The following is a 13,618-nucleotide window of genomic DNA, read 5'->3' on the forward strand; positions in this document are numbered from 1 at the left end:
GATGTTCAGGGTTTCGTTGCGAAGAGGCAGAAGAAAGATCACCCGGGACCAGAGTCGTCGCCTTCGCTTGGCTTATTGTCTCCTGTCATTCCGGTAATTCCCAAGAAGCCCATCAAGCAGCTGTTGAGTGAGTACGGGGTTGCCGATGAAAATTTCGTGCGGTCCATGCTTGGTGACTTGAAGGACATTGACCTCGACCGGGTGCGGGCCAAGGACAATACGCCCCAAGAGAATCGCCGTCTTGCCCGGGAATCCATGATGCGGGTACATCTTGTTTCATTCTCTGGGTTTTGATTTTTTTTATTTTTTATTATTATATACCTTTTAATCGGTGTATTTGCAGGCACTCTTCAATGTGTATGCGATTGACGCCAGCGAGGAAGATACTCATCTGAAGGAGGAGGTTAGCAATCTCTCCGGGCAGGTGAAGTATCTTCATGGCGGGAAGGCCAAGCTAGAGAAGGAGTGAGACTCACTGAAGACTGAGATGGCCGCGGCTAAGCAGCGAATCGCGGAGCTTGAGCGTAAACCCTCTGAGGCGCGGGAAGAGGTGAAAAACGCTCGGGACTCCGAGAGAAAAGCTGCAGAGTCTGCCGTGTCATGGAAAGAGAAGGCAGACCACCTGGAGGATCGCCTTCCCGCGGAGAGGCATGAGGCCGTGGAGGAGTACAAGTCCTCCGAAGAGCTCATCGCTATGCTAACTACTGCCCAAGATAAGGCTGTCATCATGAAGTTTAAGGAGTGGGTGGCGGCCGGATACTTGGATGAAGCTAAATTCAGGCGGGGTCTCCTGGAGAAAAAGAAGAAGGATCGGGAGGCGGCGGTCAAGTCTGGTGCCGGTGGGTCCCAGAGTACCGGTGGCGAGCGGTTGTAAAATTTTTTTTTTTTTTTTAAAAATTTTATCCGTTTGAACAATTGTCCAATTCTGTCTGGTAGTCCAGGCTTTTTATGAATGGAAACTTCTTGATTTTGAATGGGAATTGGAAAGGAATTAAAATTTCTAGGATTTCGTACCTTGAGCATTTGTTAGCATCACTTATTACTGGAATAGAGTAACTAATAATGGCTATGTCCGGGGTAGGTAAAAAAAATGCTGGAAATGGTCTGAATAATTCATTTTTCCATTCAAATACCACATGGTGGTTAAATACAGAATGAGTACCCGATGGGTAGCTTGCCATAGCTGTATGTTCAAAAAGCAAAAGCTAGGACAAGATGCTCCCGGAGCTACTTGTAATAGTACCGCAGGCGCTGGGTATTCCATGGATGCCTGGAAACGACCCCGTTCATGTCCCGGATGAAAAAGGTTGCGGGGCCTACCTCTTCAATGATCTCGTAAGGGTCTGTCCAGGATGGATCCAGTCCCCGGGGCTCTGGGTAGACTTGCTTCATGACCCAATCCCCCAACTTTAATGTCCGGGACTGTACCTTGGCATCGTAGTAACGAGCTATCCTCCGCTTGTTTGCCAAGTTATGCATGTGTGCCACATCTCTTCGTTCCTCGAGTAAATCAGCATCGAGGTGCAGGCCTTCTGAGTTGGTGCCCGCATCGAAGTATTCGATCCGGGGGCTCTGGATTTGTGTTTCAATAGGTAGTACTGCTTTTGATCCAAAAGCCATGCAGAAAGGGGTCTCTCCGGTGGCCTCCGTTGCCGTGGTCCTGATAGCCCACAACACCTCCGGGAGTTTAGCAGCCCAAAGACCCTTGGCTTCGTCAAGCTTCTTTTTTAGTATTTTCTTGATTATCTTGTTGACAGGTTCGACCTGACCGTTGGTCTGGGGGTGAGCCGGGGAAGCATAGAGAATCTTAGTGCCCAGGTTCTATGTGTAAGCCCTCAACTCATCGTTGTCAAACTGGGTACCATTGTCCATGACTATGGTATCCGGGACTCCGAACCTGCAGTAGATGTTCTTCCATAGGAAGCTTTTGACCTTTTCCGTGGTGATGGCGACGAGAGGTTCTGCCTCTACCCACTTTGTTTGGTAGTCCACAACAACGATGGCGTATTTGAACTGTCCCATTACTGTGGGAAGTTTACCAATCAAGTCCAAACCCCACTGACAGAACGGCCATGGTGCAAGGAGGATGGAAAGGGCGATGGGCGGTGCCCTTGGGATATTTGCATACATTTGGCATTTGTGGCACGAACTGGATATTGTTTGGGCCAGGGCCGACATGTTTGGCCAGAAATATCCTGCCCTTAGGGTCTTGTGTGCAAGGGATCTGGCTCCGGCATGGTTACCGCATACACCAGCGTGAATGTCCTTCATTATTTTTTGACCTTCCTCCGGTGTTACACACTTCAGATTTGGAAAGCAATGCCCTCTTCTGTACAGTTTGCCATTCATGATCATGTATCGAGCTGACCTTAGCTGTAGTCTTCTGGCCTCGACCTTATCATCCGGTGCCAGGCCGTCGACCATGTATTTCAAAATTGGGTCCATCCATGAAGTTGTGTGATCCACCGCAAATACTTCTGATACCGTCTTAGAAGTGCTAGGTCCTGCGAGTATTTCGACCTTAGTGGCCCCATAGGTAGGGCTTGGAGAAGTTGATGCGAGCTTTGCAAGGGCGTCTGCTTTGTCGTTTTCTGCCCTCGGTATTTGGGTAAAAATGTAGGAGGTAAACCTCTGAACTAATGCCCGGGCTAAGGCCTGGTATGAGGACATTTGGGGCTCATTTGCCTCGAAGTTACCGCTGACCTGTTTTACGACTAACTGAGAATCACTGAAGATACTAAGGTGTTGTACCCCTAGTTCCCGGGTGATCTGCAGACCTGTTATGAGTGCCTCGTACTCTGCGGCATTGTTGGATGCTTTGAAGGCAAATTTGAGGGCGTATTCGTATACTTGATCGTCCCGGCTAATTAGCAGGATACCGGCTCCACTGGTTTTCTTGTTAGACGCGCCATCAACGTATAATCGCCAAGTGCTTAGCGGAGGTGGATCTAGGGCCAGCGGTTTAGGTGATTCCAGGGGTGGGTTATGGGAGGGAATTGACTCGGAAATAAAATCTGCTGCTGCCTGGCCCTTAATATCTGTCCGGGGCTGGTACTTGATATCGAACTCCCCAAGCTCGATGGCCCATTTAATTAACCTGCCCGATGTCTCTGGTTTCTGCAAAACCTGCCTCAATGGGTGATTAGTGTAAATGGTGACTGAGTGTGCTTGGAAGTAATGTCTGAGCTTCCGGGTTGATACCAGGAGAGCTAGTGCCACTTTTTCAATGTCCGGGTACCTGGATTCTGCACCAGTGTAACCTTTCCCAGCATAGTACAATGGGTACTCGCAATCGGAGTCCTTCCTAATCAGAACTGAGCTCACAGCTGTTGATGATGCCGCCAGATATATGTAGAGCATTTCTCCTGGAACCGGTTTGTAGAGTAGAGGTACCTCTGACAAGTATGCCTTCAGGCCAAGAAATGCAGCCTCGTGTTCTGTTGTCCAGGATATTACCTCGACGTGCTGGATTTTTAGCAATTTGAAAAAAGGAGTACACTTGTCCGTCAGCCTGGAGATGAACCTTGATAGGGCGGCGACCTTGCTAGTAAGAGATTGGACCTCGTTCCGGTATGTTGGGGATACCATGTCTAAAATAGCCTATACCTTCTCCGGATTGGCCTCAATTCCCCTGTGGCTAATGATGTACCCAAGAAATTTTCCTACCTCGACCCCGAAGATGCACTTCTGTGGGTTAAACCGCATACCATTGCGCAATATGATGGTGAAGACGATTGATAAGTTGGATACGTGATCCTCCGAAGTTAAACTTTTTACCAGCATGTCGTCCACGTATACCTCCATGATAGTACCGATAACTTCCTCAAACATGGAGTTGACAAGTCGCTGGTAAGTGGCACCTGCGTTCTTTAACCCAAAAGGCATGACTTGGTAGCAATAGAGACCTTTGTCTGTGGTAAAGGCAGTGTACTCCTCGTCTGCTGGGTTCATTCGAATTTGGTTGTATCCACTGAACGCATCCATGAAACTGAGTAACCGGTACCCAGCAGTGGAGTCGATTAATTGGTCAATTTGCGGGAGCGGGAAGCTGTCCTTGGGGCACGCTTGGTTGAGGTTCGTGTAGTCCACACACATGCGCCATGATCCTGGGGATTTCTTTGGTAGCAGGACCACGTTGGCCAACCACCGGGGGTATGTTACTTCCCTGACAAAGTTGATGGCTATCAACTTCTTTACTTCAACCTGGATAGCCCGGTACTTATCGTGTGTGAAGGCCCTTCGCTTTTGTCTTATCGGTGTCGAGAAAGGAACAATACTAAGATTATGTGTGGCTATCTCCATCGGTATACCGGGCATGTCCTCATATGACCAGGCGAATGCGGATGTGTTGGAACGGAGAAAGGAGATCAACCCTTCCCTAACAACCGGGGACAGCCTAGTACCAATCCTAACAGTTTTGTCCGGGAACTGCTCTGATAGCACCACCTCTTCAATGTCTTCTACGGCACTAGGCCGTTCTTCGTTTGAACCGGTATCATCTCTGGGATCCTCGTACCTATCCATCAGAGGGTTCGTAGCTACGTGCAACATTTCAGACTTTCCCTTACCGCGAGATACAGTAAGAGAATAGCATTTCCTCGCAGCGGCCTGATCACCCCGGATCGTAGCAGTGCCAGCCGGGGTCGGCACTTTCATCATCAGCATGTGACCTACTATGAACGTTTTCAGACGCCAGAGTGCCGGCCGGCCTAGGATAGCATTATAGGACGAGACGCAGTCCACTACGATGAACTCTGTTTTGATGGTTGAACAATTTGGACTTTCGCCTATCGTGATCGATAGGTAATCTGATTCGAGTGGTTGGACAATATCTCCTAAAAAACTAATGAGGGGCTCATTATCTTGTGACGGCTGGGCTCTTCCTCTGTTCAAAGCTTTGTATGCATCGTGAAATAATATGCTAACTGAGGCCCCGGTGTCCACGAGCACCCGAGACATTATATAGTGGTCCATTTGGAGTGTGATTAGGAAGGGATCATCATGGGGCATCTTCAAATCTGCTTCCTCCTCCTGTAGGAATGTCACTGATGTCCGCCTGGTGCCACCGTCTTGCTGCGGGGCCTTGTGGAAGTTGAAAACTTCCGGACGGCCGAAACTAGAATTTCGTTTCTTCCCCTTGGGAGGCAACTCCTTCGGGCCCCCGCCGTGGATCGTGAAGATCTGGCCGTACACGTCTACAGCTCCTATCTCCTTGGCAGGTAGGTATCGTTGAAGCTTGCCCCTCTGGATGAGGGACTCGACTGTATTTTTTAAAGCAACGCAGAGATTGGTATTGTGTCCAGCATCCTCATGATAAGTGCAGAATTTTCCGGTATCCTGCTGGGTAAGTTTACTTTTCGGGAACTTCCTTGGGGGTGGTCCCGGTATCTCATCTCTGTTTTCGTTCCAAATAGTCTCGTACGAAGCGTTGAGGATCGTGAATACTTCATACCGGGGTGGTGGTGGTGTCCGCGAGGCCTGCTGTACCCTCGATTCCCGATGGGGGTGAGCGGTCCCGTAACTATTAGACTTGGATGAGGACTCCTTGCTTCTTTTGTTCGAGGTATAGGGTGACCTATCATGACTATGGACCCACTCCCTCTTTCGTGGCTCATCCCTGACCATCGAGGCCGATGCGGACAATCTTAGCTCTGGTCTGGGGGTGTCCCCGTATGTTTCGAATTCGGCCTGGGCGTGTCTGATGGCAGTGGCTATCAGCTCGTCGTAATTAGCTGGATGTACATACATGTGCATTTGCAAGCATAATTAGCTATAATGAGCCACGCTCATTGTACCGCCAGGGGTACCAACGCCCACCATATAGGTGACTGGCGTAAAGACAGCTAGCCAGGTTACCGCCTGAGCCCCGGAGCAACCCCAAAGCACCGCAGACGCGCCGCCACGCGCCGTGTCAAGTTAGCATCAGAAGCTACTGAAACTGGGAACTGAAGCACATCAGTCCCACATCGAAAACAAGGAGAAGATCATCCTCTTCCTCACCTATAAAAGGTCCTCTCCTCTCTCCTCATTTATTACGCATTCAATACTTACCTACTGTTACTTTGTCAACATAAATACATTGACTAACTTAGGAATCGGAGAGTCGAAGACCGCCCAGCGCGGTCTCCCTCTGACGCCCATTGTATTTTACTTGACAGGTAACGGTAACCACCAACGGTAGAGGTATCGATCCGCCCGCCGGATCAGCGTTAACTAAAGTCCAGCTACCGCTAGACTTTTAGACATTAACATTGGCGCCGTCTGTGGGAATCCTTGAACAGAAGGTCATCCCATCACAATTACCATGACTAACGGTAGCGGGGGAAATGTCGAGGAGCAGGCAAACCAGTCCACCGTTCCCCAACCTGCCCACCCAGCGGTAAACATCAACCGCGCACTATTCAACACCCCGGTCAACCCAGGCGGTGAAACGAATCCAAGCAGCAGCCGTCCCCCAGGCCAGGACCTCACCGCCTTGTATGAGCTGGCGCTCGCGGACCTCCACAAAGCAAACAGGGAACGCGAGCAGGAACGCAAGGAGAGGGCGGAGGCCCAACACCAGGTGGCCACACTGATGACACGTTTCGACGAGCTAAGGCGGACGCTGGACGCAAGCGCCAACCCCGCACGAAGTGAGCATTCACACAGCACCAGGCACAGCCGGCCTACCGCTGGTATAGGACCCATCGTGCAAATGCAGGTACCGCCAAACCCACCTGAGCTGGCGGGAATGGGACCACCCCCTGTCCCACAACTGTTGGAGCAGGAGGCGGAGTCATCGCTGCGCACCCACCGCTCGAGGACTAGAGCAAGGACTGAGGGCAATCTACCCATTCCCGGGCGGGGGTTTGTTCCGCGGAGCGCCCGAGCGGGCCCCGCCGGCGACGCAACCACCCAAATTTTGGAGAGGATGCAGCAGTTAGAACGGAGACTAATCCTGGCGGAGGCAGGCACCCCGGCGCCAGCCCCAAACCCACTCTTCGCATCCAGGCCAGGCCCGTTCACCGCTACAATTTTGCAAGCCGTCAGGCCAGCGTTTGCAAAGACCCCAAAAATGTCACATTATAGCGGTAAGACCGATCCCTTCGTCCACATGGACACGTTCAAGAAGGTCACCAACAACAAGGGGTTCGATGACGCCACCCTGTGCCACTTGTTCAGCGAAACGCTGGATAGTGAGGCAATGAGTTGGTTTTTTGAGTGTCCGCCAGGGTCCATCGACTCATTCCACGCATTATCTCATGCTTTCCTCTCTCGATTCATCTTATTGTCCGCCGGTCATCACAACACGAGCCAGTTGTTTGGCGTCAGGCAGGGAGGGGACGAATCGTTGAAGGCATTCGTCACAAGATGGCGAGCGGCAGCATCTCAATGCCGCGATCTCGACAAAACGATGGCTTCGGCGGCTTTCAGGCAGGGACTCCTCAAGGGACCATTCCTCTATCACCTCAACTACAATCATCCCAATGCGGCGTATGATCACCTTATGAGTGAGGCGGTCATTCACGCCCAGGCGGAATTTATCACATATGGAGAAACCCCACCGCCACCAGCAACACCAACAAAGTCATCTCAACCCTCCTCCAGCCATCAGGAGACCGCCAGCAAAGCCCCCGCTGCACCGCCAGCCGACAAGAAGAGGGAGTGGCAGCAGGGCAGTTATCAAAGCAAGAGGCAGAAAGACAACCACTACAAGGGCAACCGCCCATCCCATGGGGACAATCGCAACAAGCAGACGGAGTCCTCTCAGCGGTATGCAGTATTCACCGTCCTCACAGCCTCGTACGAGGAAATTTACAATCAATGTAAGGATCAGATACCACCGCCACCCTCACCGAAATTCCCCAAAAAGGGTAAGCCAAAAAACACCGGCATGTGGTGCAAATACCACGAGGACAGCGGTCACAATACCAACAGTTGCAACGGTCTCAAAACGGCCGTTGAGACCATGTACCGTGACGGCAAGATGGATCAGTTTAAGGTGCGCCAACCGCCACCTGTGATTGCCAACATTGAGCCACTGGGCCGCATCAACACCATCGATGGCGGGGCTCCAATCACCAACATGTCTCACAGGGCAAGAAAGCGTTACGCACGCGCCAATCACCCAAAGGAAGTCTGTAACATCCGCTATGAGAGATCCACCAAACTCCCAAAGTCTGGTTGGAAGCCCATCACCTTCTCAGAGGAGGAGGAGCGCGGAGTACATCTACCCCATGACGACCCATTCTTGATCGACGCCATTCTCGACAGATGGTCAGTAGGAAGAATCTTGGTGGATAGCGGATCTGCTGTCAATGTCATATTCAGCGGTTGTTACAACAACCTTAAGCGGAACAAGAAACTACTACAAGACCATGAGCCATTGCTTAGCTTCTCCGGCGATATCACTCAGCCGCTGGGTTCTGACTACATGCGGTTAACCATCGGCTCCAGTCCATGTATGGCGGAGGTACATACCGAATTTATAATTGTGGACTGTTTCAGTTCGTATAACGCCATCATAGGACGGCCGGCACTCAACAAGCTCAAATGCATCATCGCCGGATACATGCTTCTCATGAAGTTCCCCACACCCAACGGCACGGGCTGTGTCAGGGGAAGTCAGCAACTGGCACGAGAATGCTACTCTACCACCATTGCGCGGTCAACCCGCCGCCACGAAATCCTAACGGTAGGAAATCAGGCACCGCCACCAGATATCTTCGAGGATCCTAGGGATGAGGAGGAGAAATACGTGAGGAAGGAACCGGTCAATCCGGAAACATCGTTGAAGGTCATCAGCATCTCTGACGAGCACCCAGAGCGGACAGTCCGCATAGGAGCTCAGCTAGACCCAGAAGTGGCCGCAGAACTCACTCAATTCCTGCGGGACAACGCCGCCGTTTTCGCATGGTCATATGCGGACATGCCAGGTATCTCTCCCGAAATCATCACACACAAACTAACCATTAAGCCATCCTTCCATCCCATCAAGCAGAGGCGAAGGGCCTTCGACGAGGAGAAATACCGCGCCATAGGAGAAGAGGTCGCCAAACTCCAGGGCATTGGATTCATCCGCCAGGTAATCTATCCCCAATGGATCTCCAACCTGGTCATGGTCAAGAAGCCTAGCGGCAAGTGGCGGATGTGTGTCGACTTCAAAAATCTCAACAAGGCATGCCCAAAGGACAGTTTCCCTCTGCCACGCATTGACCAGCTGGTCGACGCGACCGCCGGGCATGAACTCCTCAGCATGATGGACGCCTTCTCCGGCTACAATCAGATCAAGATGCATCCCAGCGATCAGGAGTGTACCACCTTCACCACCGACAAAGGGCTGTACTGCTACAATGTCATGCCTTTCGGTCTGAAGAACGCCGGTGCAACCTATCAGCGGCTGATGAATGCTATGTTCGCTGAACATTTGGGCAAGATAATCGAGGTCTACGTGGACGACATGTTAGTCAAGAGTATAAAGGCCAGCGGACATGTGGCAAATCTCAAGATCATAGTTACCATCCTCCTGGCCTATGGCATGCGCCTCAACCCAGAAAAATGCTTCTTTGGCGTCACCGCCAGCAAATTTCTGGGTTATATTGTCAGTGAACGAGGAATCGAGGCTAACCCGGACAAGGTACAGGCCATACTCGACCTGGCGGACCCTGAGTATAAGATACACGTCCAGTGCCTCCAGGGCAAGTTAACCGCCCTTTCTCGATTCATCTCCAGGCTCTCTGACAGGTGTGCCCCATTTTTCAAGCTCCTCAAAACGACTCACAAGAAGGTCATCAACTGGAACCCAGACTGTCAGACGGCGTTTCAGGGCTTGAAGGATTACCTAGCGGCAGTCCCACTACTCTCTATCCCTGTGCAGGGAGAGACACTGTTCATATACCTAGCGGTATCGGTATCAGCGGTGAGTTGCGCCATTGTCCGGCGGGAGGGACAGGATGAGCTCCCAGTTTTCTACGCCGGCAGAGGCATGAACGGGGCAGAAACAAGGTATCCACCCTTAGAACAGCTAGCTCTTGCACTCATCGTTGCCGCCAGACGCCTCCGCCAGTATTTTCAAGCGCACACAATCCATGTGCTGACCAATCAACCACTGAGACAGGTGATGCAGAACCCTGAACATTCAGGGCGCCTCAGCAAGTGGGCCATCGAGCTCAGTGAATTTGACATAGACTACAAGCCAAGAACCGCCATGAAGGGTCAGGCGGTAGCGGACTTCATCGCCGAGCTCACTGAGCGTCAGCCCAGTCCCAGCACGGAGAATGAGCCCGGGACGGAAATGGTCACCGCTAAAGAGCCAGCTCCCCTACAATCAGATTGGAACCTGCATGTGGACGGCTCCGCCAGCGCCAAGGCCAGCGGCGCCGGAGTCATCCTCACAGGACCTGGGGGGCTGAATGTGGAATACGCGCTAAAATTCAACTTCAAAGCCTCCAACAATATGGCGGAGTACGAAGCACTCATTGCCGGCTTACTCCTCGCCATCGATTCAGGGCTGACAGTGTCAACATCTTCAGTGATTCCCAGTTGGTCGTTAACCAGGTCAATGACAGCTTCCAGGCCAAGGACCAACAGTTAGCGGCATACTTGGGGTACGTTAAGACACTCCTCAAGAAATTCAAATTTCATAACATCACACAAATCCCCAGGGAAAAGAACACCAAGGCTGATTCACTGGCAAGACTGGCAACCGCCCAGCCACATCAGAGTCCAGCGGACACAAGAGTGGAGTGTCTTGACAAGCCAAGTATCACAAAAACCCTGGCGGAGATCTTCAACATTGAGGTCAATACCAGCTGGATGGACGAAGTCATTGAGTACAAGCGCAACGGCACATTGCCGGAAGACAAGGTTAAGGCGCGACAACTCCAGCGGAGGGCAACCCGCTACAACATCCAGAACGGCAAGCTGTACCGCCAGGGATTCACCCATCCCAACCTCCGCTGCCTAACCCCAGAGGAGGGAAAGGTCGTTCTGGCAGCAATTCATAGCGGAGAATGCGGAAACCATTCAGGCGCCAGATCCTTAGCCAATCGCACAATGCGACAAGGCTATTTTTGGCCTACTCTCGGCGACGATGCCCGCCTGGTATCAAGATCATGCCACAAGTGCCAACAATTTGCTGACATCCCGCATGCACCGGCGGAACCACTATCGGTCATCGTCGCTCCATGGATCCACTCAACTTGGGGCCTGGATCTGATGGGAAAATTTCAAACCGCCAAGGGCCAGTTCAAGTACATCATAGTGGCTATCGACTACGACAGCAAGTGGATAGAGGCGGAACCACTAACAGCAATAACTACCGCCAAGGTAATTCACTTCCTCTGGAAGAACATCTACTGCCGTTACGGTGTCCCACACACGATAATCACCGACAATGGCACACAATTCAACAACAAGGAGCTCATCTCTTTCACCGCCAACTTGGGTACTAAGATGAGTTTTGCATCCGTCGCCCACCCCCAGACCAACGGTCAGGTCGAAGCAGCAAACAAGATAATCAAAAAGCTGCTGAAGAAAAAACTCGACAAAGCAAAGGGTCTATGGGCGGCGAAACTCCCGGAAGTTCTATGGGCCATCAGAACAACCCCAACTTCCGCAACTGGTGAAACTCCTTTTTGCATGATGTTCGGAACGGAGGCTGTCCTGCCTATTGAGGTCTCTCAACCTACCGCCAGAGTCGAGGGCTACCGCCCAGAGACCAACACTGACGGCATCAACCTGGACAAGGACCTCCTGGAGGAAAAGCGACACAAGGCCCACCTATGCAACCTGCAAAACAAGCAGCGGGTATCGCGTTTCTACAACGCCAGAGTCAAGGCCCGGAACCTCCAACTGGGGGACTGGGTAATGAAGGAAGTCATTCCACCGCCAACAAGGCTTCGCCCAACTTGGGAAGGTCCATACAAAATTGTGGAAGTCGTTAGCCCAGGCACCTTCTACTTAATGGACAAGGATGGCGTCACAACGACCCACCCTTGGAATACCGAACACCTTCGGTATTATTACAAATAGTCATGCCGCTACCCAAGAGCATCTTGACTTAGCTAAATTTTTGTTCAATATTTAGCTAAGGGAAGCTACCCAACGGGTACTACCCCTCTTTTGTAAACGCTGATCAGTCAGCTATCAATGAAACGAGGAATTATTCAAACCATTGTTACCAAGTCTAGCACTGAGGGCAACTGGCAAAGCCAGGAATCGTCAGCGGACCACGTCCGCTACGTGGTGCACTTGGACCAATTTTAATTCCTTTCATGTTTCATTGCTTGGCAAAAGAAAAATCTCTACGTCAAAACTCTAGCGGTACAAACACATCATGACAAACGTCAAACTCTGAAATTTCATTTCAGGGCTGGGACTCCCCACCCAAAATAGTTCATTATTACAGTGTAAAAAAAAAAAAAAAACTATGGAAGTCTCAGCTAGCTTCGACGGTTGTCTTCAGCTTCTACGGCTTCAACAGGCGGCGGCACGACCGATCGGCTCGCCTGATCGGACCCTCGAGCTGTCGGACTGGGAGTCTCTATGGTACCATCCGCCCGGGTGTGTGCCTCCAGAAATCCGGCACGTGACACCTCCGACGGGGTCTGCTGGGACCTTTCCGGCGGATGGGAGCCACTTTCCCCGCTGCCCGAATGAGTACCCGCCGCAGGGGCAGGCACGACTTCTGTCTCCGGCGGGACACCCTCGACCACCGGCACGTCGGGCTGTGACGCCTTTGCAAAATCAATGGCGCCCTTCCGCGTCAACATGTCTATATTGGCCCGGGCCCCAGACTTCGCCGCTTCGGTCAATGTCTTTTTATACTCCGCCGACATCTTGAACGCTTCAACGGCGGCGGCCGCAGAAGAACTCTGTTCATTTTTCAGGCGGTTGACCTCCCCGTCCAGCCGCTGCATCTCACCCAGTCTGGCGGCAGACTCCCGCTGCACAATAATGAGCTTCTTATCTTTAGCGGCTATCCGCTCCTGCAGCAATGCGATCTCCTGCTCCAACTGGGAGACGCGTTCATTCCTCTCCAGGTCCCGCCTTATGGCCGCATTAAGCTTGCCGCGGGCGTCCGCATAGTCACACTCCGCCTTGACCAGCCCCCGCTCGGCCTCCGCCAATCTCTCCTTGGCCTCCGCCAACTCCCTCTGGAGACCCCCGATCTCTCCCCTGAGCTCTTCCTCAATCCGAGGCTGCTTAGACGCCGCCTCGAACATATCATGTAACCCCGCAGATATTTGACCAAACGCCGAGCTGAAGGGCGATTGGTCAATTGCCGTCGGGCGCGATATGCCCGCCAGACCCCCGAACCCCAGCCGCTCGCACAGATGGAAAAGGAACGCCCGCTCCCCTTCTGTCATGAATGGCGCATACTCGGCGAAGGAGTCCAGATCACTGGCGGCTACCGCCTCTCCCTCCGCCACTGCAGCCTTCGACGCAGCTTGCCGGGCCTTCTTTTGTTGGCGGACCCCGATCACCACCTCGTCTTCCTCTTCCTCGACGGGGGAGTCAGGCTGCCGGCGTTTTTTCTCCAGCGCCCGTTGTGTCCCAGCAGCGGTCCTCGTCACCCGCACCGGCGGCTCACCCCGGGACTCGGTGGCAGTCTCCGTCGGCTGCACCGTCTTCTTTT

The 13,618-nt window shown here is 52.3% G+C and overlaps 1 protein-coding gene across 1 annotated transcript; it reads right to left on the reverse strand.

The window, feature by feature from the left end:
* Nucleotides 1-1,227: 1,227 nt before the first annotated feature.
* Nucleotides 1,228-5,748, reverse strand: LOC121049264. Its single transcript, XM_040505958.1, has 4 exons — nucleotides 3,889-5,748; nucleotides 3,607-3,798; nucleotides 1,976-3,465; nucleotides 1,228-1,660 (listed from the first exon to the last, which is right to left on the reverse strand). The coding sequence occupies exons 1-4, from the start codon at nucleotides 5,746-5,748 to the stop codon at nucleotides 1,228-1,230; spliced, it is 3,975 nt and encodes a 1,324-aa protein (XP_040361892.1).
* Between the last annotated feature and the right edge of the window lie 7,870 nt (nucleotides 5,749-13,618).

This window comes from Rosa chinensis, chromosome 5 (genome assembly GCF_002994745.2).
Source record: "Rosa chinensis cultivar Old Blush chromosome 5, RchiOBHm-V2, whole genome shotgun sequence".
NCBI classification, from domain to species: Eukaryota; Viridiplantae; Streptophyta; class Magnoliopsida; order Rosales; family Rosaceae; genus Rosa; species Rosa chinensis.

Excerpts from the sequence above, each read along its gene's own strand:
- LOC121049264 (XM_040505958.1), bottom strand. The coding sequence starts at position 5,748 with ATGTATGTACATCCAGCTAATTACGACGAGCTGATAGCCACTGCCATC. Across the intron at positions 3,466-3,606 it reads TTGAGGCCAATCCGGAGAAG|CACGTCGAGGTAATATCCTG; the intron begins GTATAGGCTATT and ends CTAAAAATCCAG. Across the intron at positions 1,661-1,975 it reads GTTGTGGACTACCAAACAAA|GACCACGGCAACGGAGGCCA; the intron begins GTGGGTAGAGGC and ends GTGGGCTATCAG.